The sequence below is a fragment of the Pogona vitticeps genome, chromosome 1 (genome assembly GCF_051106095.1).
Source record: "Pogona vitticeps strain Pit_001003342236 chromosome 1, PviZW2.1, whole genome shotgun sequence".
NCBI classification, from domain to species: Eukaryota; Metazoa; Chordata; class Lepidosauria; order Squamata; family Agamidae; genus Pogona; species Pogona vitticeps.
The window spans coordinates 207,860,477-207,885,552 of record NC_135783.1 but is presented as its reverse complement, the minus strand read 5'-3'; the positions used below and the strand labels follow the sequence as shown (position 1 = coordinate 207,885,552).

The following is a 25,076-nucleotide window of genomic DNA, read 5'->3' as shown; positions in this document are numbered from 1 at the left end:
ACAAGGGTTTTTGCTTGCTGGCAGGGGACAACCGGGAGAGAGAGAGAGAGAGAGAGAGAGAGAGAGAGAGAGAGAGAGAGAGAGAGAGAGAGAGAGAGAGAGAGAGAGAGAGAGAGAGAGAGAGAGAGAGAGAGAGAGAGAGAGAGTCAGTCTAGACTCCCATGGATGACAGTTTCATAGCCTGGGAACAGCCATCAAGAATATTTATTTATTTATTTATTTATTTATTTATTTATTTATTTATTTATTTATTTATTTATTTATTTATTTATTTATTTATTTATTTATTTATTTATTTATACATACCCCGCCCATCTGGTCTAAAAGACCACTCTAGGCCGCTTATTGTTTTGCAGTAACAGCTAGAAATATAACAGTGCCTCTAAGGGTGGTGGGATATAGTGAAAATAAAATTCACAACAAAAAGGTATGCTTCTGTGCATAGTGGGACGTAGTGAAGGCCCTCCCTGTAAGATCTCTAATGTTGGTCAGGCTCACATGAGAAAATATAGTCCCTCAGATATCCTCAATCCTAGCTATCCACTCTTGACCAATCACACAGACACTTCTGATTCGTACTTCATTCCTAAGGTTTGAAGTAGAGATGGGTGTACAGTATTCGTATTAAAATACGAATATCCCCCATAGGTCGAGATAACGAGGGTCCACTCACCCTTCCTCTGCTGACATGAGCTGGACGGAGCCTTCCTATCACTCTGTTGTCCGCAATGGATTAGCCACTCTGCGACCTGGCAGAGAGGCTCGTCATCCCGCCTTCTGCCAGGACTGGCTAATCTATCGCGAGCAATGGAGCGATAGGAAGGCTCCGTCCAGCTCATGTCAGCGGAGGAATGGTGAGTGGACCCTTGTTATCTCCACCTATTGGGGGGGATATCCCCATCTCTAGTTTGAAGGATGCAGTCAGGCAGTTAGTGATAGCAACAGGACGACTCATTTGCCAAATGTTATCAGCCCTCCAGTTAAAATAGCCACATGGTCTTCTCCAAGGTTCTTCCGACATCACTTGAACTGCCACATTACTGCTGCTTATGAACGTGCATGCTTCAGGCATCAATTCAGAATATTTAAGACTGCAAGTCAAAAAATATTTTGCATATTTAGAAGAGAGAAGTAAAAGAATTTACAGCTGCTTTCAAGGAACTAAAACTTATATTCTCGGCAGTAGTGCAGTGGCAAATATATATTATACCTCTGGGCATAATCCAATGGTTTAAAGAGAATTTAATAATGCATCCCTACATGTTACACAGCAACATTAATGGAATCATGGTCTTGGAAAGTATCCAACAGATCACTTTGGACTTTTCTAGATAATGAAACAATACATGGCTACAAATTCTGTTCTAGCACACATCTTACCAATTTCTAAGAAACAACTTCGCTGTCTTAGACAAAAAAAAAAACCCGACACCTTTTCTTTGAATGAGGAATGAGTATCAAAACCTTCTTTAAAATTTTTTTTAAAAGGCGGAGAGTCTCTCAGAATGGCACAAGGCAGAATAAAGCTTAATCTCTTGTTACAGACCATAAGAAAGCTGCTATTTTAGGTATGCTTGTCCAATGACAAAATGATCTGGACTGGGGGAATTGCATCTTTCCACTGATAAAATCCTGCAACTCAAGGTGTTAAGTGGAGAAACAAAAAAAGCCATAGTATCTCAGCAATTGTACTACTATGTGGGGATCCGGAACGTCAACAGAACCTCAACTGAGCTGACATAGGACTCGCATAGAATAGCGGCTAAGCATTTGGTCAGTGGATTGTCATCCCCAAAAAGCAGAATACACAGCCTCTGACACAAATTATTTTAATGTTTACAGACCATACTTAAAGTGTACAGTCTCTAGTCCATCGTACTTGTAGTCTGAACAAAGCAGAAACCAGTGTTCAGAGTTAAATGCTACTATAGCCATATAAATGCAATTTTCATTCACATCTACAAAAACAGGCCATAAGGTCTCTCATGAGCAGCCTAAGTAAACTTACTTGTAGCTTGACGCCATTTCACTTGTCTGGGTGGCTCACAAACCAATAAAAAAAAACTAAGATACTGTATATTAATGTTTGCCCCAAGAAAAATCTAAAATAAAGATTAAATGACAGGCCCAAACTGTCAGGCCCAAGCTTCCATAGTATTTGAAGTTGGGGAAGGGGGTGAGAGCCTTCACTTGGAGTCAATAATGCCATAAAACGGTGCCAGCTAAGCCTCTATGGGGAGGCTATCCAATAACCACTGAAAACATTCTCTGCCTAACCATACCCCTCCTCCTCTCATTCTTAAAGAGATTTTTAATTATTGGATAATATCCAATAGAAAACAAATCCATCATTCACCTTTTGTCCAGCTCCTTCCTCTGCATTGCCACCTTCCATTTTCTTTCAATGCCATCCCAAGTGTCATAGCACACGTCCCAAATGATGAGTGATGCCCACATCCTGCCCACGCACATCCCAGAACAGAAAGGTTGATCAGGGGTATGAGCTAATCTACAGCAGCAACAATGAGGAGGAGTCTTGTGACATCTGAAAGTCCAACACATTTTAGTCAGCATCAGTTTTTGTGGAGCACAGCCTTTAATTTGCCAGATGCGATTACTCTAACATGTAACCTTTCCTCAAGCTAGGAAACTGCAGTTTAGGACTACCGTGGCAAGGAAATAATATACTGCAGACATATTAGGAGATGGTGCACCAGCACATTTGAACGGGTTTGAAGAGGAGCTCCGCTGTGTTTATTCACCAACACACTTTCTTTTTTTTCCCACTTCACGATAGGTAGGTGGAGTGGCACCAAGAATACTGAGCTGTGGATCATGGATCCTGTGTAGCAGTACTGATGGGCAGTGCAATACATTTTGCTGCTGGAAGCAAAAAAAAAATGACACTTTCTGCCTTGTTCCAAATAAAGAAGCTGCTATATAAGCCCTACTTCAGTACTAGTAAGGTGAAAGCGCCCTTCTCCACTCTTAAAAACAACAAATCACTTGAGGGGCTCATAACAGCTGTACACACCTCGGTCCTCCAGCAACATGGAACAGCCGAGGAAGCTTAGGAGGAATAGCTGTTCCTGCTGCCCGCCAGTATCTGCCACATGAAGCTTTTGCCTCACTCTCCTTAATAGTAAAGGCGTCCCAAGTACAGTGGAAGATGATCGGCTGCAAGTCATTTCTTCAGCCTCCAGCTAGTCCTGTTCTAGCCCTTTCCAGCCAACTCATGCTACAGCATGGGAAGAATAACACCTTGGACGCCAACTCCTCAAATCCGTCAGACAGCATTGGCAGTCTCCATGTGGCCGGAGGGGGGCAGGGCGTCTGGGGGGCTGGCATCCCCCTCCCAAAAAAAAGAGTAAACCTTCTAAGCTCTGCTCCAGTCATTGTTCTTTGGCTTAGAAACCTGGAGTGGCTCCCTCATTCCTTTTTTTTTTTTTTTTGGTCTGTTTGTTTGGTCACAAGAATGATTACTAAATCCACAATACATTGGAACTGATCCCCCACCCACCCCCTTTAGGGAACAATCACGATCCTGTAGCTTTCCTGTAGCTCTCCATACACGGCCATCTATTTCAGCCGTAGACTCTCCATATACAGTATTTCTTAAATACATGAAACAGATTACATCCTATCTTTCCTTATCAAACTGCTAACAAAGCTCCCTTGGTTCCCCATGCTATGCAAACACACAGCCACCTAACACTGACTTGAAGGGAAGGAAGAAAAAGCCACCAAGTCAAACAAGGCCTGGGAAACAGAGGGCTTGCAGCCCAACTCCACCCACCTGCTGTGGACAACATTGTAAATTGGGTTGCCAAATCTCTCATTGGGAACATTTGTGTTTTTGGCTGGAGCTGACTGCAATAACTGCAGTTCTCGTGTTGTGAACCAGGTAAGACAGGAGGAAAATAAGTTTGTAACCTGAGCTGGATATCTGCCTGGAGCAGCAAATTTTGAACTCAGAGATTTGAATTTCCTTTATTTTTTTTAAGGCATTTAGAATCTATATAGCCGGACTCTATGATAAATCTTGTTTTGCTGTTGATTGTAACCTGTCACTGTTGTGTATCTGAACATCTTAGTTATGCATCCCCTCAAAGACTCAAGTCTTCTCCACTGCCTTGCAGAAAGACAAAGGACCCGCTGACAAAAGGAATTAAATGTTCGTCTCCAAAGTACAATATATGTGGCCTACAAATTGAACTGAAGCGTTCCCCTAAGCATCAGCATGTATTTTTAGATTCACCGGTATTCTCTAATAAGGTAAGTGAAACTATCTTGTCCTCCTTTGCTGTAAAGCCAAACAGTATGCTGTACACAGAACCTCACATATGCACCCGTTCTGAAAGTGTTTACTGGGGATGGGGATTTTTACATACATATATACAGTACCTACTTTACAGGTCCCATTAAAGTAGTAATATAGCATTGCATAGTGGATATAATGCCACAATAGGTGGGCAACCGTTACAAGATGATGTTGTGGGAGATAGAAATATCACTGGAGGATTCAGCCATTGGTCCCAGGGGCTCTGTGGAAGCTCTGTGTTCAGAGGTAAAGTACCACTTTTACTGTGGCCTGGTAAATTGCAAGGGGAAGATTACTCACCAGCCCAGCCTGAGCTTGGAAACATACTATACAACTCCCAGAATGCACCAGCCAGCATGGCCAGTATAGATACCCTGGCATATCACTAGGTTCTAACATTAGGGGGTCATAATCTTGTTTATTTATTTAATTATAATTTATTTATTTATATTTATAATCCAAGAACTTATTTTTTTTCCAAGTTTTGAGCCTAGCTTACAGGTGTTCCTTTGTATGAGACAAAGACTTTGGACTAGAAACACCTCTATTTAGGTCACACCCATTTGTTTAAAGTGTTGCAACAGATTTGAATTGTGCAGCGAATCATGCATCAGAACTAACTTATAGGATTGTCATGTGCAGAAGGGGGGGCAGCAGCTCCTTAGAGAAAGGTCCATCTGATACATAAAAATAAACAGATGGTTCGAAGTAACTGTGGCTTTAAAGAAAATGGATTACTGTAGCAGGTAGCATCATAACATTCCCCTTAACGGCACTGAAGCCAAATAACAATTCTATTCCAGATGAAGATTTTTCATTTCCATAGCTTACCACAGAGCTAACATTGCATCCCACAGCCTGTTAGGCCCTCAGTATGCCTGGCTAATTAACTTTCTGGCACATTATGCTATATTAATAGATCCCTTCCGTAGATGCATCTCTGCAGTTTTCTTTCTAAAATATGTATTCTGTTAATAGGTGTATTACACACCAGATGTAACTGTTTACTGAAAACTGTTTACTAAAAAAAAAAAGAAAGAAAAGAAAAAAACACAGAGAGAGAACTGCATTTCTCTCTTTACTATTCAAGGAACAACATTTTAAAATCCTAGGCCAGAGAAGTCAGATAAAATTTCCACCAAAGCAAGGAGACAGAGAGGCAAATTTTTACAACTGACTTATATTCATTATAGAGGCTGCAGCTTTTCATACTGTAAAATTTGGAAGGATTACCACTAGATTCTTGCTACGACACACAATGGTTTATCTCTGCCTGTTTTGCATTATTTGAAGTGCAAACCTGAGCATACTTACTCAGAATTCCCACAGGTTCAATTGAACTTTCTATGGAGTGAGTGTGCTTCGGATCGCTGTATAGAGAGCACTAGCATCCCACTTCTGGTATTCCTACTTCAGCCTTGAGATTTCATTGGTATTTCTTGTCTCCCGTGCAGTACAATTCATACAACAGGATGGGGTGGAGGCAACATGCCCTCCAAATGTCACTGGAACGTAACCCCCATCATTTAATCCCCCACTGTGCATCCTTGGTAGGGGCTGGATTAAATCCATAATGTCCCTTCCAGTTCTGCAGTTTTAAAACAACGATTTTTAGGAATTTATTTAAAATACTTTTAACCCACCTTTCTTTTTATAAAGGACCCAGGGTGGCTTACAACAATTAAAAGACAGTGTTTACGTTAGTAACAATGAGTATGCAATACTAAAAGGATCAATGGATACAATACCACAAAACATGAGAAGCACCAAAAAGTGCTCAATGCAATAAGGTACGAGAATCCATTTTTTAAAGAACCCACCCTGCAGCCATTCACTCACCAATGTATATAATACCTTATCTAAAAAACATCTGGAGAACCACAGCTTGCTCACCCTTGGCTTTACATTACCTCCCAGCTATTTTTACAACCCCTCACATCTGTTCTCATTCCGCCCCCTTTTTTTTTCCTGGGGTGGGGTGGGGGGAAGGTGCCTTACTAGTTCTGGATACTCCTGGTGAGTCACTACTTATAGAGAGCCTCGGGCCCTTCTGCATCATTCAGCACAGAGGCGCCCGCACAAACAGAACTTTTTCAAAACTGAAAATTTAAATATTAAGTTTAAGTTGTAATTTAAGTTTATGGTGGCCTTCAAAAGGCCCTGGAAATGGAAAGCTAGCTCCTAGACTTGCTGAGTTTGCCCACTCACCTTAAGGGCAGGGATCTTTAAGGATCCGCCTAGAGTGGTCGCAATGACCAGATAGGTGGGGCATGAATGAATGAATGAATGAATGAATGAATGAATAAATAAATAAATAAATAAATAAATAAAGATAACAGAAAATCAAATCTCTTCCAGAAGTGCTGCTTCTCAATGGCTCCTCTAAAACTCTGAAACCTAAATATTAACTAAAGTTTTAGCTTGAGTATATTCTGCGAGCACTTTTCATTAATAATCATGACTAACTTTAATCTTTGCTTCTTGCACAGGTAGGTGTTCACTTTTATTGTATAAGACAATGGCAAATTTAAGGAACGTCACAAAATGGAAATTTTAAAAAATTTAAAATAATTATTTTAAGACCATGTTTTAGGGGTGGTCACAGAGCCCATATACTGTATCACCCACCCAGCATACTGCATCCACTGTACAACCATAGTTCTAGATGAATAGTTCAAGAGAATTACAAAGTGGAACATTATTACATTTCTCAATGTTTCAAGTGGACATGTACTGCTATGGTATAGTGTGTTGTGAACATATTTTAACAAGCAAAGTGTTTAAAAATGAAAGCAAAATTCATGTCAGCTGTTAATCCCATCAAGAGGTGGCTAAAAGTGCAAACCAAATGTAGAAAAAGTAAGGAAAGCCTGGGTGCATCTCCTTATTACTGAATGGTATATTTTCAGGATACCCCCTCAAAAGCCTTCCTGAAAACACTCCTACAGATAACATTATAAAAGTACTGGAGGACTGTAACTAGCATACTTTTCTTTAAAAGTATCAATCCTTCTAGCCATTTTCAAAACACATTATAAACTGTGCTACGTTATACTGTGTTAGGCAGTACAGTGGTGCCTCGCATAGCGAGGTTAATCCGTTCCGGATTAACCCTCGCTATGTGAAAACATTGCTAAATGCAACATAAAAACCCATTGGAACGCATTAAACATTGTTTAATGCGTTCCAATGGGCCCTAAACTTACCGTTCAGCGAAGTTTCCTCCATAGCGGCAGCCATTTTCGCGCCCTCAGTAAGCGAGGGTAGGGCGCGAAAACGCTGCACGCGGCCATTTCGGGGCTTCCGGCGGCCATTTTGGAACCGCCTAACAGCTGATCCGTGGGCATCGCAAAGCAAAGGTCGGTAAGCGAAACGCTTACCGATCGTCGCTATGCGAGTTTTGCCCATTGCGACCATCGGTATGCCTCCGCATCAGCGATCCCGAAAAAGGGATCGCTATGCGGATTCGTCATTATACGGTGCGCTCATTAAGCGAGGCACCACTTTGTGTCTCTAATATGACTGTCTTATGAGTAAGTAAATAGTGGGCATTGCTCTAGAGCAGAGGTCGTCAACCCCCAGTTCACAGCCCGGTGGCAGTCCATGGCCTGAGCCGGAGCCAGGCCACAGAGACAGACCTCCCACCCACCCCTTCACGCACTCCCCTCCCCACAGCTGCTTTGCACACGTGTGTGCATGCCAGCACCTGCATGAGCGCTCCCCCACCTCTTCATGCATGCGCCCGAGTGTCTGCACAAAGGGGTGGGTGCGCACGTGGGTGGGCGTTCAGGTGCTCCTGCACATGCGCGAAGGGGTGGGGGAGCACCCACGCCAGTGCTGGCACATGTGTGCACACTCCCCCACTGCTTCACGCATGTGCCAGAGAGCACAGCGAGATGTCCCACCTTCCTCAGAGGCTCAGCCGGTCCATGGTCCCAAAAAGGTTGGGGACCACTGCCCTAGAGCACTTGGGAAGCGCGGAATGTTACATCAGAATGCTCAGAATCCATTTTTAATTAGTCTGCTTTTAATTAGCATGCTTCTAGTCCCTCCTGGTCACAAAAATGCAATCTGCCTGCTCCGTGCTCATGCAAAGAAATAGAAGGAAAGCTTGTGGCTGTCTCCAGATTTCTCAGTCCCTGTTTCACTCATCTTGAACTTGCATGCAATTGTTTGCAAGATTATTCAGCTCAACAAGTAAAAAATGATCACAATGCTTATGTGCCAGCTACTTAAAAACAACAAGAAATTGTTAAGAGTGTTCCCTGTCTATCTACTCAGAGACCCATGTGTAGCCAACCCATATAGGGCACATATTTCATTTATGCCATCATAAACAATGGCTAGAAACTACTGGATATTTATGTGTGTGCAAGAGGAATTGTGAAAATTGCTGTAATGAATTGAAGAGGTGCTAATCATGTGTCGCAAATAGTGGGCAATGCCCACTATTTACTTACTCATAGGACAGCCATACGCTGCTGGTTTCCTTGACTGGGTTGCTCAGCATTTCATCAATTAGCTACAATATACATAATAAAATCTAGGATTGCTTTTGTACCCAGTGTAAATATCCAAAATGCCACAAACTAGCTAACAATTCTCTCAAGACAGCCTCTCCCATTCTAGAACTTCCCATATGATGTGGGACTCAGATCCTCCTCAAACAGCACAGTCACTGGCTGCGGATAACAGAGCTTAAAATCTAACCCATCTGCTGAAGGCCAGGTCATAGAAGGCTGTTGTAGAGAACAGGAATGTACGTTGATTCTTCAAAAGACACGGGGGGGGGGGGTTTGCTAACCATTAATTTCTTCAAATCTGTTGTCACATTAGATACCAATCCTAACAAAGGGGAGGACTTGCTTTAATAGCATTGCTAGATTGATTTAGAAATGATAGAAGCTTCCTAAGGGCAGCAAAGAAGGTCTCCAAGATGAGATGAGCCTTCTCAGTAATGGCCCCACATCTTTCAAAGCACAGATCCCTCAGCCCTCCTCCTTCCCAACCTTCAAGAAGCCGTTAAAGACCTGAGGACGCATTTAAAGAGATCTTCTTTCCCCTTCCCCCAGTAACTGCGATCATGTTACTGGACAACCATCAATGTGTTTTCTTCCCTTCTATTATGGGATGGCTATTACATGGAGTTCACTTGGGATTGGTTTGGGGGAGGGGGAGCTGCATTGGATTTATTGTTTTTGTTCTTGTTTTGTCAACTACCCAGAGTAGTGCTTTACACTAATCAGGTGGTATATAAATAATTGAAATGGGTAAATTAAATGGTAATACGAAACTGTATGAAGCTGGGTAAAAATGAGGAATCCCCTTTATAAGGCATATGACCAAATGACAACCAGCACAGGAGGCACAATTAATTAAAAAAAATTACAGGGGCTGATAAGGGTAATAATTCGTTATTTATTACATTTATATCCTGACTTTTTTTCCCCCACGAAATTTAAAATACTGTACATGTGCCAACATCTCTCTATTCTGTGCTCGCAACAACCCTATGAATTAGATCAGGCAGAGACCTACTGTATTCACTGGCCCAAAAGCACAGAACACATTTCATGGAAGACTAAGCCTTAGACCACGGGGTCCCTCCAAAGCTAGTCCGGCATAATCACCTTGACGCGACCCTAGTTCTAGAATGGTAAGAACTCAGGAAAAATATCTGAAATGTGTAGATAACGCGAACTAGACACGGTGTTTTAGTGCAAGCCATTACCATTTTTTTCTCTTGAGCCGTGCAACTTTCTTACTTTGCTTTCCATTAAAGAAGAATCAGTGTAAACAGTTCTCCCTCAACATCCATTTAACTCTCTGGATGGTACAAAATGACAATCATATTAGCAACAATCAATAAATATTTGTACAACTGCTAAAGAGTCTTTTGCTCAAATATTTGTGAGGATGATTAATTAGGGGGAGGAAAAAGCCCAGTAATTAGGCCCTCCTCCTAGAGGTCTCCCCTCTGCAAAGTTTGCCCTCTTACAATTGGGACCGCTTAATATCACTTTGCATGGTTTTGGGTGGCTGGGTGGGTAGGTTATCCCAGATAAAAGCTTCATTTCTCTCCCTCACAGTGAGCTAGAAACTGGAAAGATTCATATGTGACAGTGTTTCAAATCTGAAAAGCTTGAAGAGAGCGAGAGAGTTTACCAGATGCACCTTGCATGCCAAACCTCCTTGATTTCAGCTAAAAGCAACTGTCGTGTCAGCTTCCTTAGTAACAAGCAAGTTTCCCCCACACTGATTTGTCTTTAGGACTACACAGAGTTAACCTCTTTTTCTTTTGAGAGAGAGAAAGGTTTGGGAGAGTGGAGTATCATTGCATGAGGAAGGAGGACTGCCAGCTTATTCTGTTCTTTTGGAGATTCAACTGGAAAAAGAAAGAACATCTGCCTTTAACTGAACCAATGTTCCGTTTAATGCAGCTGTTCACATCACGGCGCTGGAATGGCAAGGAAAAAACACACCTCTTGCAACGTACCTTCCCACAACAGTAAAAGGCAAAAGGAAGTCCCATTCGACATGAAAATTGGCAATCCTGCTATGGTCTAGGTGGCACCTTTCTGCCCTCCGAGCAACACAACAGCAGACAGACTTTTAAGCATGGTGAAGTCAGGAAAGATGCCCATCCATCTGCTAACACAAAGCCCGAGATACTATGAACAATTCTTTGGTAAGGAGGCTCAGCCAGGGGTACTTCCACGTAAACATGCAGAGGAATAGGAAGGAAAAACATAGCCTAAAATAAAAAAGATTTGAGGAGAATAGGAATCCTAAATTCCCATGAAAAAAAAAATCTTATGATGATCGTGCAACTGCTTACAACATAGCATGCAATGACTGCTGGGGGAAGGGAGTAATTAATGTGTCATCACTAAGGTTTAGTATTTGTAGGCATGACATAGACTAATTAAGGAAATAGCATCCTGAAGTGTTTGGAACTGGGAGAAAATAAAGTATAATCACTTGTATATGTGCATAATTAGCTGTAAAATGCTTGCAAACAAGGCACTTCCTTTAAAAAAAGACAATAAATCTACTTTTTCTGTAGAAATCTCTAAACAGACATCATCGGAGTGCATTTTAACTCACCAGTGATTTGTGTGTGTGCACGCGTGTGTAGTACTATTGGGATTAGGTTAAAATTCTGGGGCCCCTAACTTGGAAATAATGAGAAATCAACAAAGCAGCATCATGCTTGTAATGGTTTGAATAGAAGAAATTAATAAAAAGACAGAAATAAAATTGGTCCAATTTGGAGAACATCGTTGTTTTAATAGAATGACTGGTTGAGATGCTTGCAATTTACAGCTTAAAGTCACAATTTAGCAGGAGGAAGGGGGACATAAAAAATACGAAAGTGTCATTGCATATACTTACCTGCCGTTCAATGTATTTCACCGTAAGCCAATTTTAGCATACAAATGCACACTTGATTATTATGTCCCAGCATCATGAGAGTCGAATGATCTTGCTTGTACTTATAAAATTCCACCCAGCCTACAGACCACCCCAAAGAACTAAAGAGCACCAGGTGATGACTAGGGGGTTACATTTTGGCTTGCACAGCTGACAATGGGAGAAATTGTGCAAAGGAAATAGAAGCTGCACCCAGGCACAGAGCAGGGAATCAAGTTATGAAACACCCCAGACACAAACAAATCAATCATCCACTCAGACATTTCCACTGAGTGGGCACCAATCTGAACAAGGACAGCCCTCACTTCTTTAGATACCTTTGTAACTAACAAATTCATACAGCTCCAGAAGACATGTACTTCTGTCACAACAAAGGCACATAAACTGTGTCTAAAAAAGGAACGAAGGACCCAATCCAGCCCTTCCCATATGCCCACGGTGAGGGGTACACAGCCATCTGTTCACTGAAAGGAGGCTGCTTGGGGAGGAGCAACTGAGGAGGGGGGCTCCTACACTCGGAGCAACAAACACCCACGGGAAGGTAAGGCCTGTAAGATTCAATCTGTCACATTAATTTTTAAGGGAGGCAGAGCGTGGAGTAGTAGTTGAAACTGGACTAGGCACTGGACTCGGGACTGCAGGAGACTTGGGTTCAAACCTTTGCACCGCCACAAGGTTCTCAGTACAACCTACGAGAGCCACAATCTCTCAGCCGACATTAGAGAGTGCTGAATCCACCACCTCAAGATTTTGCAAGGTAAAGATTGTTTGTTTGCTTTAAGGCTTTTTTTTTTTTTTTTTAAAGAGAAACACTTTAATGACCAGTGTCCATATATACAAAGCCTAAAGAATGTTGGCTGAAAAATACTCAGTGCACACAGGGAAGTGTATGACTGAAGTTGTTCTTGCTCCCGTACCTCAAACGAACGGCTGAACTATTACTATGACCCAGAAACTGGTAAAGTTTTTATTTTTTTACTATAATTCCCAGAAACACCTGGGCAACATAGCTGCTATGGCCCATTTTGAAAAGCTGGAAAATTTAATATCAAGAAACTAACTGAAATATGATTGGGAAATTCTAGGAAGGAATGCAGTCAAAGCAGGATAATCTTTCCTGAAACATTCCAGCATAGGTCAGTGAGAACTACTTCACCGTATCAGGGACCATCCGAATACTTCAGACTGTACTGCCTTTACTACTCCATAAAAATGGAGAGGGGGAAAAAACACCCAAGTCCATCAAGGTATGGTCAGTAGAAACAGTAAATATAATGCTGTCACATATCTGCACTCCTCCCAGAACCCCTGAACGCAACCTGTGTCACAAAGATTCCTTACTCTCCAGTTTTTTACATAGAGATAATGAGCCAGCTAAATCCAAGCATTAAGGCAGCAGAGGAATTTAGCAGGACGGATGAAAGAGTAACAAAGGGAAAACAGGAGAATGCTTACACAGTATATACTTCACCGAACATACGATGGTGTGGCATAATTAGCAACAGTTCAACATAATGGGGTTAATGAAACAAAGATTGCAAGATGCTTCTTGTTCTTTCGTTTCTTCATTAGCCATTTCAAATATAGACTTGTTTCGATAAGCTTCTACACTCAGATCACCTACTCCGGAGTAATCTCAATAAGGCTGATGGGATCACAGTTATGCCAACAGTCAAAAGGATGGTGTTGTTTTTAATGCAAGTTTAAATCTTTGCCATTCCTTTTGTGGCATTTGCTTGCTGGCTGCTTTCATAAGGCATATTTTATAGACTGCCATTATCACTAACACTCCCAATGCAGTTCCTATATTAAAGTCATCATCCTCATCATAGAAATGCAGAGGTAGAAGGGACCCTATAGGCCATCAAGTCCAGACCCTGTCAAGGAGGCACAGTGGGGAATCAAAACTCCTTACCTCTGGATCTGCAGCCAGGTGCCTAAACCACTGAGCTATCTAGCCACGATGCCTTCTTATTCTAATTTCCTTCCCTCCCCATGCTTTGCATCCAAATCCTATCCACAGAGTTCCTATACTTCCTGGAACCATAGCACCCAGACAGCTTCTTCTTTTCTTAACAAGTCCTTTAAAGTTCCTATGCAATGCCACTGTGTTCTCCAGCCCTGCTCCTAAGCCTTGAATAACAACACAACAAGAAAGAGGGTTTCCTAGCATGGAGAATATTTGGTCAGAAAAACTTTACCTGATCGATTCTCACAGCATCAAAAGACACAGGTGTTATGGGACATGAACTGGTGGCAACAGTAATAGCCTCAACCTCATGTGTGCTTCCTTACATTGTACTCACTGGGATGTGCTTGGGAGTATCCATCACAGGACTGCAGCTTTTGTGATTTAGAACAGCATCCCTTTGCACCCTTACTCACTAGTAAGCCCAACTGATTTCAATGAGGTTCACTGCAGAGCAAACATTGCACATGCCAGCTGAAAACCTATGCAGTTCTATTAAAGGATATACGGTGTGGAGACTAAGATGGAGAATGTAATACATATATAGTCGGATGCTAAAATATCCAATTATGATAAAGTGAGGCTGGTTGTTTTTCCGGATTCTCACCCACACTTCACATTGTTCACTTAAGCGACCACAGGTGCATATGCCAGAAGTACATTCATATTCACATTCTGAGCCCAACGGAAAAGAAATTTAATGTTTACAGCTCTCGATACAGAACGTGGCTCGCAAATGCCAACAACAAGGAGTTCAAAATAGGATCAATTCTTTTCCCTTCTTGGAAACAATCTTGTAAGTGTCTGAGTACTTGAGAACATGAAAGAATAGTGTTGCTTTTCTGAGCTCTTTTGATATCTCTCTCTCCATGGTGGAGCCATTCAGGAGTGATGGCAGAAATTTCTTTTGAAAATAAATGGCACCCCTTCAAGTGTGTTCAGATACATCCTGGCTGGACCTTCCCATGTGCCTCTGTTAGGACTTGAAAAGGATACTTGATTTTTAAATTTGTTTTAGGTATCAAGATGTGATGCCTTATATATCAGCTTCAAACCTGGCTCCGTGCAGCCCTGACGTTATGAGCTTCTCCGTGTCAACACAGGGAGGCAGAAAGTAATCAGACTGGTTGAGGTAAAGTAATCGGAATAAGAAAGAGAGGATAGCTGAGGCAATTGTTTCTATACATCCTAACAAACTAAGTTCATGCTTTGCATGAGGCGAACTGAAAAGGGTAATGTTACAGCACTTAGCAGTTTCTTCACATCCATAAGCACAGCTGTCACTGCGTACTTACACGCCAGCCTTAATCACTTCTCAAGAATCAGACACACCGGTGGTACAAATGCTAGTGAGCAAGAGCATACTATTCACACAGCCCACTCCTAGGCATACTTACTCAGAAGTAAGACCTACAGTGCTTAGCATGGCTTAACTCCCAAAGCATGCACCCAGATAACTACCATCTCACTCTTCCTGCTCTTAAAAGATGCCTAAGCACTTTACACAAACAGACTATCAACTTATACACAAGAAGGGGGAAAATGTTAAATACACATGTGGATTCAGATGCCATAATGCACTGCAAGCCAGTGGAAGAAACCTGCAGGGGGGGCGTTATTTAAAAACTGGTTTTCACCCCAGTTGAGCCATTGATCTTTGTTTCCTCAAAAGACAAAGATACCAGCTCAAATGTTAACATGAAGACATTTTGAGACAGCTTAGGTTCCAACTAAGGCACACAGGTGACTTAAATGTAACTGAAGCAAACTGGATTTAGGGAGACTTTAACTGGGCAGAGAATTGTGGTCTTCCTGTCCTCTTTCCATTCATACTGATATCACATTTTATCAGAAGGGAGCTTATCATCATGCAAAGAAACACAAGACAATGTAGTAGAGCCGAAAAGGAAAAGACACTGAAGAATTTTCCACCTACAAGCTACTAGAGGCAGCAAGCATGCACACCCCCAGCACAATACAGAAGAAACTAAATCCAGCTGTAGAGGTAAGCTACTTCCCAAAACATATGTGAACATCTGGAAGACTGATCAGGGATAGCAGAATACAATGAAATCTCTACTTTTGAAGTTGACATGCATTTAACGGCAGAAAAGCAGTACATAATATGTGCTTGTATTTGCTCAAGTGAACCCATCTGTGCAACCCGAGAATGCTACAAAGTTGCCATTGTTATGTTGAGGGGAAATTGGGAGTTTCTTCTTTGCAATAAAACTTATCAAGATGGGATTCACACAGGATAGTGTGTGTGTGTTTGTGTTTGTGTGTGTGTGTGTGTGTGTGTGTGTGTACACACACACACACACACCACCTATATTGGATCTGAAAGCATGCCATTTACTCACAGCTAACAAGTTGCATTAAGACTATAGGCCTTGGAAACAAAAATTCTCAAGAATCAGTGACACACAGCAGTAACAAGATTTTTTAAACACTGTTGACCAACCTAGTTTTCACTAAAAACACGCACACACAAAATTGCCTTTTAATTCTGTGCTTCAAAACACACACACACACACACACACACACACACACACACACACACACATTCCACTTAAAATAAATTTTATCCAAGAGAAAATGTGCTACCATAAAGCATCGGACAGGAACCACTACAGACCATACCAAAACAACAAAGTGGACTAGCACCGCTCCTTTAACACCTTGTTGTCAGGTGCCTGTAGTGATGCAGAGAAATCCAGTTTGCATTACAGCAGGACAGAATTCTTCCTTTGGGTACTAGAGCGCTAACTACCACCCCCATCCCCATGAAATCCATTGTTTCTATTCCTACTACACAAGAAAAGCCAAAATCACTTTTACTGTTAATCATTAGGTATCTGTATCTCTTACACAATATATCTAGGAAACAAAGCACTTAGCCTTTTTCAATAGCTGGTTTCAAGTCCCAAGAAAAGAAGGGGCACCCTTCATTTTAACTTCACCGTTCTGGGAGTTTAGGCTTCATAGCTGCGAAAAAACTGCATCTTATACTCACTGAAACACAGTTACGGCGCAGTGGACCCAATATGGCAAATGGCATTTTCTACCCATCCCCTGCTTCTCCCCACCATTCCCCAAAGAACATAAAATTAAAGTGGCCACATGAAACAGAAGACAAGGCTTCTGTATCTTTAATTGTTCTGAAGAAGAATACATTTCAACAGGTGTAGTTTCATGACAAGCTGCAACTGATCGACTATAAAAGGCCTTGCTTTCTATTTCAGGTGGCCAACATATTCACAAGTTAAAACCAAGCTAGGCTGCTTCTGTCAATCTGCAAGTACAATTTAGATTCTCCAATTAAAATTTTATACAAATATATACCCATTGCCTCTCATTTATATATTATAAAACATAATTTAAAAGCACTCAACACACACTTTCAGTACAGAGTAAAATGGGCAAATCTATACAGAACCTGTTCAGAAATACTAATAAGAGCAGCAAAAATATTGTGATACTTTAAAAACCAATTGGTTTATTTCAATGTGAGCTTTCTTGAATTACAATCCACTTCTCTAGAAGCATTCCTCAATTTCGTCTGAAGTAGATACTAAAACACAAAAGATTACACTAAATTTAATGTTTGTTTATTTTATTTATTTATTTATTTATTAAATTTATACCCCGCCCCTCTAGACCATGCCCTTAAAGTGCCATAAAACTTGTTTTAATTTTGGTTTTATTTTTGCTATAACTGATGAAACAAACTAACACTGGTAGATTTTATTGGATTTATTGGATTTTTTTTAAGGCTGCAGACCTGTATTGAGACCATTTGATTCAACTGGACTTACTTCTTAGACATCAACAGCACTGTATTGCTGATGAAAATATTCCATTGTTCCTCCCTCTTGAAGTTCCCACAAATGATTCTTCTTAGAAATCAGACCACTTTTAAAATTTAGAAAAAGGGAAACACCTAAAGTCAAAAGAATCTCACACTCCAAAACAACAAGGGGGGAAAAACCCTAATGCACAGTCTTGATTTTAAAGTTTGGAAAGGAAGAAATACTTGCTACATAATATATAAACTTGGGCTGCAATGCTATACTAATTTACAAAGCAGCAAACTCCATTACATATAGAGAGCTCTAGTTCATGTAAAAAGACAGAGGATTAGATTGTTGGATTCAAGGTATTTGGTTTACCAAAACAATATTTAAAAGGAAAGAAGGAAATATCTTCAATAAACTTACTGTGCCTCCCCAACCTTTAAGAAGGCCTAATGCATAGATTCAGATTCCCTGCATTGCCTCTTCTCAAACTGATTTAATAGCAGCTATAGATCCATAGCTTCAAAGTTACTCCATTATTATTATTAACATGCATTATTTTTAACTTAACTTGCACGGTAAAAGAGAAAATTAAATCCTGGCTAACTGGTTGCAAATGTTTCTGTTCATTTTGCTATCTTTGTTCATGAAGGAAGAGAAGGAGGAAGAAAGGAGGTAAATATGCTGTTGAAAGAGTTTATTGTGCTTATTGATAGTTAAGAATGCTCAATTGCTTCACAAAATGCCCATATAACAATTCTCTTCCATCAATAAATCACAATGAAATTCCAGTTAATTAAATGAGCATTACATCAATAAATCTTGCACTTCCTATAAACATATATAATGCAACATTTAGTTTTTATAAAGGTATATATTAAGATAGGTCAAGAAACCAGGTACTTCCTTTTATTGGATCTAATAGCACTAGATTAGAACAGGGGATTAAAAACAACATGCAAGAGAGTTTCTTCTGTACAGCTATCATGCTGATTTTGTATCATTAAAATGACTGCTAAACAAGCAGATTAGCTGATTAATTGATGATTAAGACTGCAGGAAGATCAGTCATTACATCTAAATACTTCATGCACGCGCACACGGCGCTAACTAATTGACAACCACACATGCATCAGAATGATCACTCCCCAAAAGCAATATTTCTAAAAGCGCACATAAAGCAGGAGCCCCCTGCAACCTGCTCTTCTTTTTGCCTTTTTCATGCACAATAAAACAGTTGCATTTTTAAAGTTCAAGTTCCTCTCCCAAAAACTCTGGCCGAGGGCAGGGATAGCCGGGTGCAAGAAAAAACACTTTTGCCGTTGTAAGTAAACAATTGTGTGCCCGTGAATAACCAGCCTCAGAACACAAAGACAGTGCTACTCTTACTGGAAAATACTTAAAGAATTATATTCCAGGGCAAAATATTCTGGAAGATATTGGGAATCAAGATTCCATGCTGAATGTCTGCCACCAGAAAGGAGTTGGAGAAAAGTTCCACCATGTATCAGATATATTTATTTGGTGATAGCATGGGGAGTGGGCTGCCATTCATAATATGCTCCGCTTATGTCTGCCTGAACAAAACCTGAAGCACTGCTTATTGCCCAGCAGTAAACATCATCTTCTGCACTACACAAATGACACACATCCTGATTCCTTTCACTACAGCCGGCTATTTTAATGCAATTTCTCTTCTTGCAGAGGAATGGCAACCAGACACACAAGCTATGCGTACCAATCACATCTTGTCACAATTATCACACAATAACACTACATTACCCTGCAATCCCTGGGCATGAAACATAATCCATTCACAAATATAAAAGCTACCATAGCTCCCACCACATTTTAGCTTGCAGCATAGTGATGCTGTCTTCTCAGCTACAACGGAGGAGGAGAGAAGCCCCTTAAAAGTTGGTTACAAGGAACAGCTCATTCTCCTATGAACAGCAAGCAGGCTAGTAAAGAAAACTAAGAAGTTATCAAGAGGGTCCTGTAAAACTTCACCTCTGAGTCATTTTTGAAAGTTATTTATTTGTTTGTTTAAAAAAGTTATATCTGACCTGAATTGTCTGTGGCTTGTATCCTATGACACAACTGCTTACAGTAAGGATTCACATGTTGAACACTTGTCAGAAAGAAGCTATGGCGGGGGGGGGGAGAGATGTTCCAAAAAGGGTCTCTTGATTGGTGCAAAGCAGTGCCAATTTCATGCCATAAATATTAACACCAAAAGAAAAAAGAGGGGGAAGGATTTTCATGATCAAGAGGTACTAACAAATACACAACAGAATGCAGAAGAGTTATCAGGGCCAGGAAACTGGAATTCACTTCCATGGAGTAAACTTTGCAAACACCACCTGGAAAATCTATCAAGTCTCCCAAATGATACACATGTCTCAAGATGCGACGTACAAGAGAGAAAGAAAAGAAAGTCTGAACTACAAATGCTAAAACACACTCTGCATTTGGATGTTTTCCTCTGCAATTATTAGAGAAGGCTGTCTCTAATCATCTCCATCAGTATCTAGGTGGGAAATTAGCACATGCATCCATAGATGTTAAGAAACTCAGAGTCAAAACTGCAAAAACTAGGATCTCATGGCTTTGGCATTCCTAGGTAGATGTGAAGCAAAACACAAGCTGCACCAACTCTATGTTCCTCAGTTTATCTTTTAAAAAAAAAACCAAGGGGAGGGGAGGTCATTTCAAGGCAGATTCTCCAACTCAGCACTAACTTTTTCCATCTTTTTCTCCCCAGTGTACCATGGTGACAAGTGGCTGCTCAATAGATGTTCACCTGGAGAAAGGACTTGTTCAAAAGAGACACAGTCACTTTCATTTCCTGACCACAACATACTTTCCACTTGCACCAGCAGAACTGCCGGGCATGCGACTCCTCGCTCCTACTCACCAGTGTTTTCAGATCTGCCTCTGACAGGCCACAACAATGCTGGGCAAAAACAAAAACAAAAAAAAACACCAAACAAACCCAAACAATAGCAAGGCACATTCACTGACAACCATCCCAGCATCCCCATTTTATTCTGCTTTTGTTTTTAATTCAGATGCCAAATTGATTACACTTGTTCCATCTCTCATGTGCTTTCTCTCTCTCCCACCCTAAAAGAACGGACCTCTTTCCAAGCCACTCTTCTAAGAGACTCATAAAGGAAATTTTGAGTTGAACACAATCTGAAAAATTAGGAGGGGGGGGGGAAATAAGGTATACATGTGCTGCACAACATACAAAGCAGTGTCATTGAGCCATGATTACTGTATGTGACCACTATTAGAATTATTATCATCGTCACCACCATCATCCAGGAATTGCATTTAAACAGTGGCCTCCATCTACCCCATCCAATTTCAGCCCTCCGCACACTATCCAATTCCCGATTTAAAATTTATAAATGTAATATCCTCATCACAAGCAGCAGGTCCAATCTGCTGTGAATATATATTACAGCTTTAACATCACAGAGGGAAATCTCCCATCTGGCAATCACATTCGCTCCAACAGCTCCAGGAAAAGGGGGAAATAAAAGGGGGGGGGTAGAGAAGGAGAGATAGAGAGAAAAGCCCTGTCTTCTTTGCTTTCTCCCTCTTGCACACTCTTCTCTCTTAAAAACATGTCTAAGGGCAAATGGTGTGCATCTAAAATAAACAATAATCTTATTGATTGTCTCAAAGTCAACAAGTTCAAAATGCAAAAAAAGAAAAGAAAAAAATGAATCTGATCATCATCCCCACTGTAACCAGCAGCTCAGGGTTACTTTTGATTTATACCAGAGGCACTTCCAGCATCAGTTCAGGATGGCACCTTGGACAACTATTCTCAAGCTTTGCTTTGGACTGAGGTTTATGTTGGTACGAAAGACAGTCCCGTTAGCTGCAAATACAACCTGCCCACCCCCACCACAGCAACACACCACCGCTGGCCATGGAGTTTGGCTCTTCTCTTATTTGCTTCTGCCACAGGCTATTAAAAGCAAGTCTACTCCCTGTCCTTCCCAATCCTAACAAACTCCTTTTTTAAAAAAAACTGTGTGCAGAACACAAGTCCCTGGGCTTCTGTACCTAGACTTGGGCACAGCGCATCTGAAAGATATGTTGACATCTTCCCTGCACTGTTTCACCAAACTACCCTCCTCACCTCTATTTTTTAAAATAATGTATCATCTTCCCATAATTTTAAAAGTCTGCCTCAGCTCCTGACCATCACATTGTGCAAGACAGCACGGAGAAGCAGCCGTAAGGAAAAAAGAGGACAGAAAATATACAGGCCATTATTAAAAACTGGTGGGGGGGGGGAGGGGAGCCAGGGGAGAGAACTGGTTATTGCACTCATTATGAAGCCCGTTATTCTTCTCTCCTGGACTAAAAATCCATCAGAAAAAGTAGGCAGATGAATATTATCTGAACTGTACAGAAACAACGGATAAAAACATCAGCCAAGTATGTGTATAGGCACCGATGTGTACATGTCTCTCCCCTCCCCCTTTTTACAGTCAGCGAGTTTACTAATTTACATACTACATTGAGTGTACACAGGGCATTACTAGTAACATGCAACTTTGGGTTTGCAGCCGAGAACAAAAAGTAACACTACAATCAAAGCAAAAGCAGGATAACACCGTTCACACACATACACACACCCCGGTGGCTTATTTATACATTGGGAAGCTTTTACCATTAATATCAAACAGTTATTGCTAGCTGTAACCACATGTACAGTCCTTAGAGATTTTAATCATGCTTTTTCTAAAACCATCATCTCAATGCATTTTAGAAGAGAGAGAGAGGAAGAAGTAGATCCCAAAACAGACATACCATAAACACTGGTGCTGCTGATCATTTCTTGCTGGCAGCACACAAAAAAAGCTGAATTGGATTTTTCCCCCTCTTCTTCTTCTTCTTCTTCTTCTCCTCCTCCTCCTCACAAGCAGGAATTCCAAAGGTTGCTTTTCATTAAAGCCACTTTTCCTCTCAGCTATCAAATGTCACTGCCTTGAAACGTGGGCCCTTTCGTCAGGTATTCATTTAACCTACATGCATATAATTAAGTGGGAAAGCAACATCAACAAAAAGGGGATCTCAGATCACAAGAGAAGAAAGGGGGAGGGGGTAGAGAGAGAGAGAGAGAGAACACATGACCACCAATACAAGTCCATGTCAATTTCACTGACTCCCATTGAAACTAACAAGAGCTCCTGGGAGGATAGTAATAGGATCAGTGGATTCTGTATACCATTAAATTATACATCTTTTTCTCCCTTCCCAGCCAACAATACGCCCACCGTGCTGTTTCTTCCCCCCCCAACTCCATGCTGATATGCTTACATTTTACCGCATCAGCTTCTTTGACATATTCCCGTCCCCCACCCTCAACTAAAAATCCAGAGATTTAACCCTAACTTTTCCTCTCCTTATTGACACTCATTTGCTTAAAAGTTAAGTTTCTCCCGAAGAGACTTCGTTCCCAGCTTATCCCCATGCTCCTCACCCCCTCCCCAGGTTACCACTTTGACCAGAACTTGAGGGTGGGTGGGGGGGATAAAAGATAATAAAGAGAAAGGCTCACTTAGGCGAAAGTGGATTAAGGTGCGTGCGTGCGTCCGATCCTGGGGGGTGGGGGGTGGGGGTAGGAAGAGTTCACGACCGCGAACTCTTTGCTTCTCCTTACTATTGTAAACGAGGATCAAGGAAGGGGGGGTGGAAACCACCCAGCAGGGCGATCTCTTTACTTTCCACCCTGCGCTCCGGAGAGCAAGCGGGAGTGATGGTCCACAGCGGCGGCGGCGGGTGGATAAATAAATAAACCAGGCCGGAATATACCCTAGATATACTGTACCTTGAAAGCCTTATGGATTATTTAACTATTTAATAGGGCCGCTTTGGAAATGCGAAGGCGCCTGGGATGCATTTATTTGAATTTATAGAAAATCCTAAACAGAGCCAGCGAAGGCGTGTATGGGGTGAGTTATGGGGGGGGGGGGGAGAGAGAGAGAGCGAGAGCGAAACAGCCATGGGGAAAAAGAGCTCTTCTTACCTGGAGGATCGGTGGGGAAGCCCGGTGGGTTAGAGCCGTATCGATCCTCTCCGAGCGCAGATGAATGGGGGACCGGGTGAAGCGAAGGTGCCTCCGATTTGAAATCATTCCAAGTTTTGGAAAGGAAGACGGACTGCAGCCTCTGCCATGTTGGAATTTCAAACCCAAAACAGCTGCTTTGCAAAGAGCCAGCATGCCAGCCGCTGGACGCCTGCGCAGAGCGCCGCCGAGCCAAATTCAAATCACTTTCACACGCCGAGAGCCAAAGATCAGTTTTCCAAAAAAAAAAAAAAAAAAAAAAGGAAAGAAGAAAAAAAAAGAAAAGAAAAAAAGGGGGGGGAAAAGCGGAGTATGTGTGTGTAGGGGGGGAGGAGGAGTGATGAGAAACTGAGCGCGTGAGCTAGAGACAGACAAACAGAGAGAGAGAGAGAGAGAGAGGCGCAACCAGAGTCAAGGGGAAAAGAGCCCCGCCGAGCTCAATGGCCGCGCTGCTGCTGCTGCTGCTGGTGTTGCTGCTGCTGCTTTGGCTCCGGCAGCTCCCACCGTGGCCGCCGCTGCTGCCGCGGCGGCACCCCCGCCAGGCCCCTCGGCTGCCCAGGTCAGGTTACAGCGCCGGGGCTGCCGCCGGCGAGGAAAGAGGCGAGCCCTGCCCGGAGGTGGCCGGGAGGTCATGGCAGAGCGGCCGAGAGGCCCGCCCTCCCCTTCGCGGGCGGCAGGAGGGAAAGGGGCAACTCGGGGAGTTGGCGGGAGCCCCGCGCGCGGAGGAGACGCCGCCGACGCCGACGCCGCCCCCCCTCGGCAACCAGACTTGGCCCGGCACCGGACGCTGCCCCGCCACCGGCCAAGCGCCATAGCCCGAGCCCCGGTCCCCATTCCTCCTTCCCGCCCTCCTCCTCCTCCACCGCCGCCACCCTCACCCCCACAACACACAGCCGGCGGCAGCGGCGGCGAGAGGCTCCGGCTTCCCCTCCCCCGTCTTGCAAGGAGCCACAGCATTAGCGGCGGCGGCGGAGGCGCCTCTCAGTCCCTCCGTGACGGGCCGTCATTGTCCCTCTCTTCGGCGGCTCTCGCTCTCAGCCACTCGCTCCACATTCCCCCTCCTCGCCGCGCCGCGGCCGCCGGTCCACTTCATTCACTTCGGCTCGGAAATGCCGGGGCAAAAGCTGCAGCCAGCCGGCGAGAGGCGCCGGCAGCCGGGCTTGAGGTGGAGGAGGTGGGTCCGTGGGGGGATCTGGGGAGCCCGCGCCGCCCGGTCCTCTTGGCGTGCTTGCTCGGAAGTAAGAGTCCCGCGGGGAAGGAGGGGGCCCGAGTCCTTCCCGGGGGGGGGGCGGCTTCCGCGACCCAGGTAAGGAAGCGTGAGCCCCGGAAAAGCCGCCGCCACGGCGCTGCCTGAAGGACAGACCCACGGACGGGGGCTGGCTTGGGCAGAGATCGAAAGGAGCCGATATATTCCCAATGTTCTCCCTCCCCGCCAGGTCTCCCCCCTGCTCAGCCGCACCG

General features: G+C 42.8%; 1 protein-coding gene across 5 annotated transcripts in view; it reads right to left on the bottom strand.

The window, feature by feature from the left end:
• FIGN (fidgetin, microtubule severing factor) overlaps positions 1-24,050 on the bottom strand; it is a 160,974-nt gene extending 136,924 nt beyond the window's left edge. Inside the window, exons 1-2 of one of the 5 annotated variants that reach the window (XM_078394731.1) lie at positions 23,577-24,050; positions 22,358-22,620 (exon numbers count right to left, since the gene is read on the bottom strand). In XM_078394731.1, coding sequence (XP_078250857.1) covers positions 22,358-22,382 — 25 coding nt within the window. In that variant the 5' untranslated portion in view covers positions 22,383-22,620; positions 23,577-24,050. Of the gene's footprint in view, positions 1-22,357; positions 22,621-22,867; positions 23,067-23,576 lie in introns of those variants that run through there. The other 4 variants (XM_020804378.3, XM_020804377.3, XM_020804373.3 and 1 more) reach the window with 4 other exon arrangements.
• Positions 24,051-25,076: the final 1,026 nt, after the last annotated feature.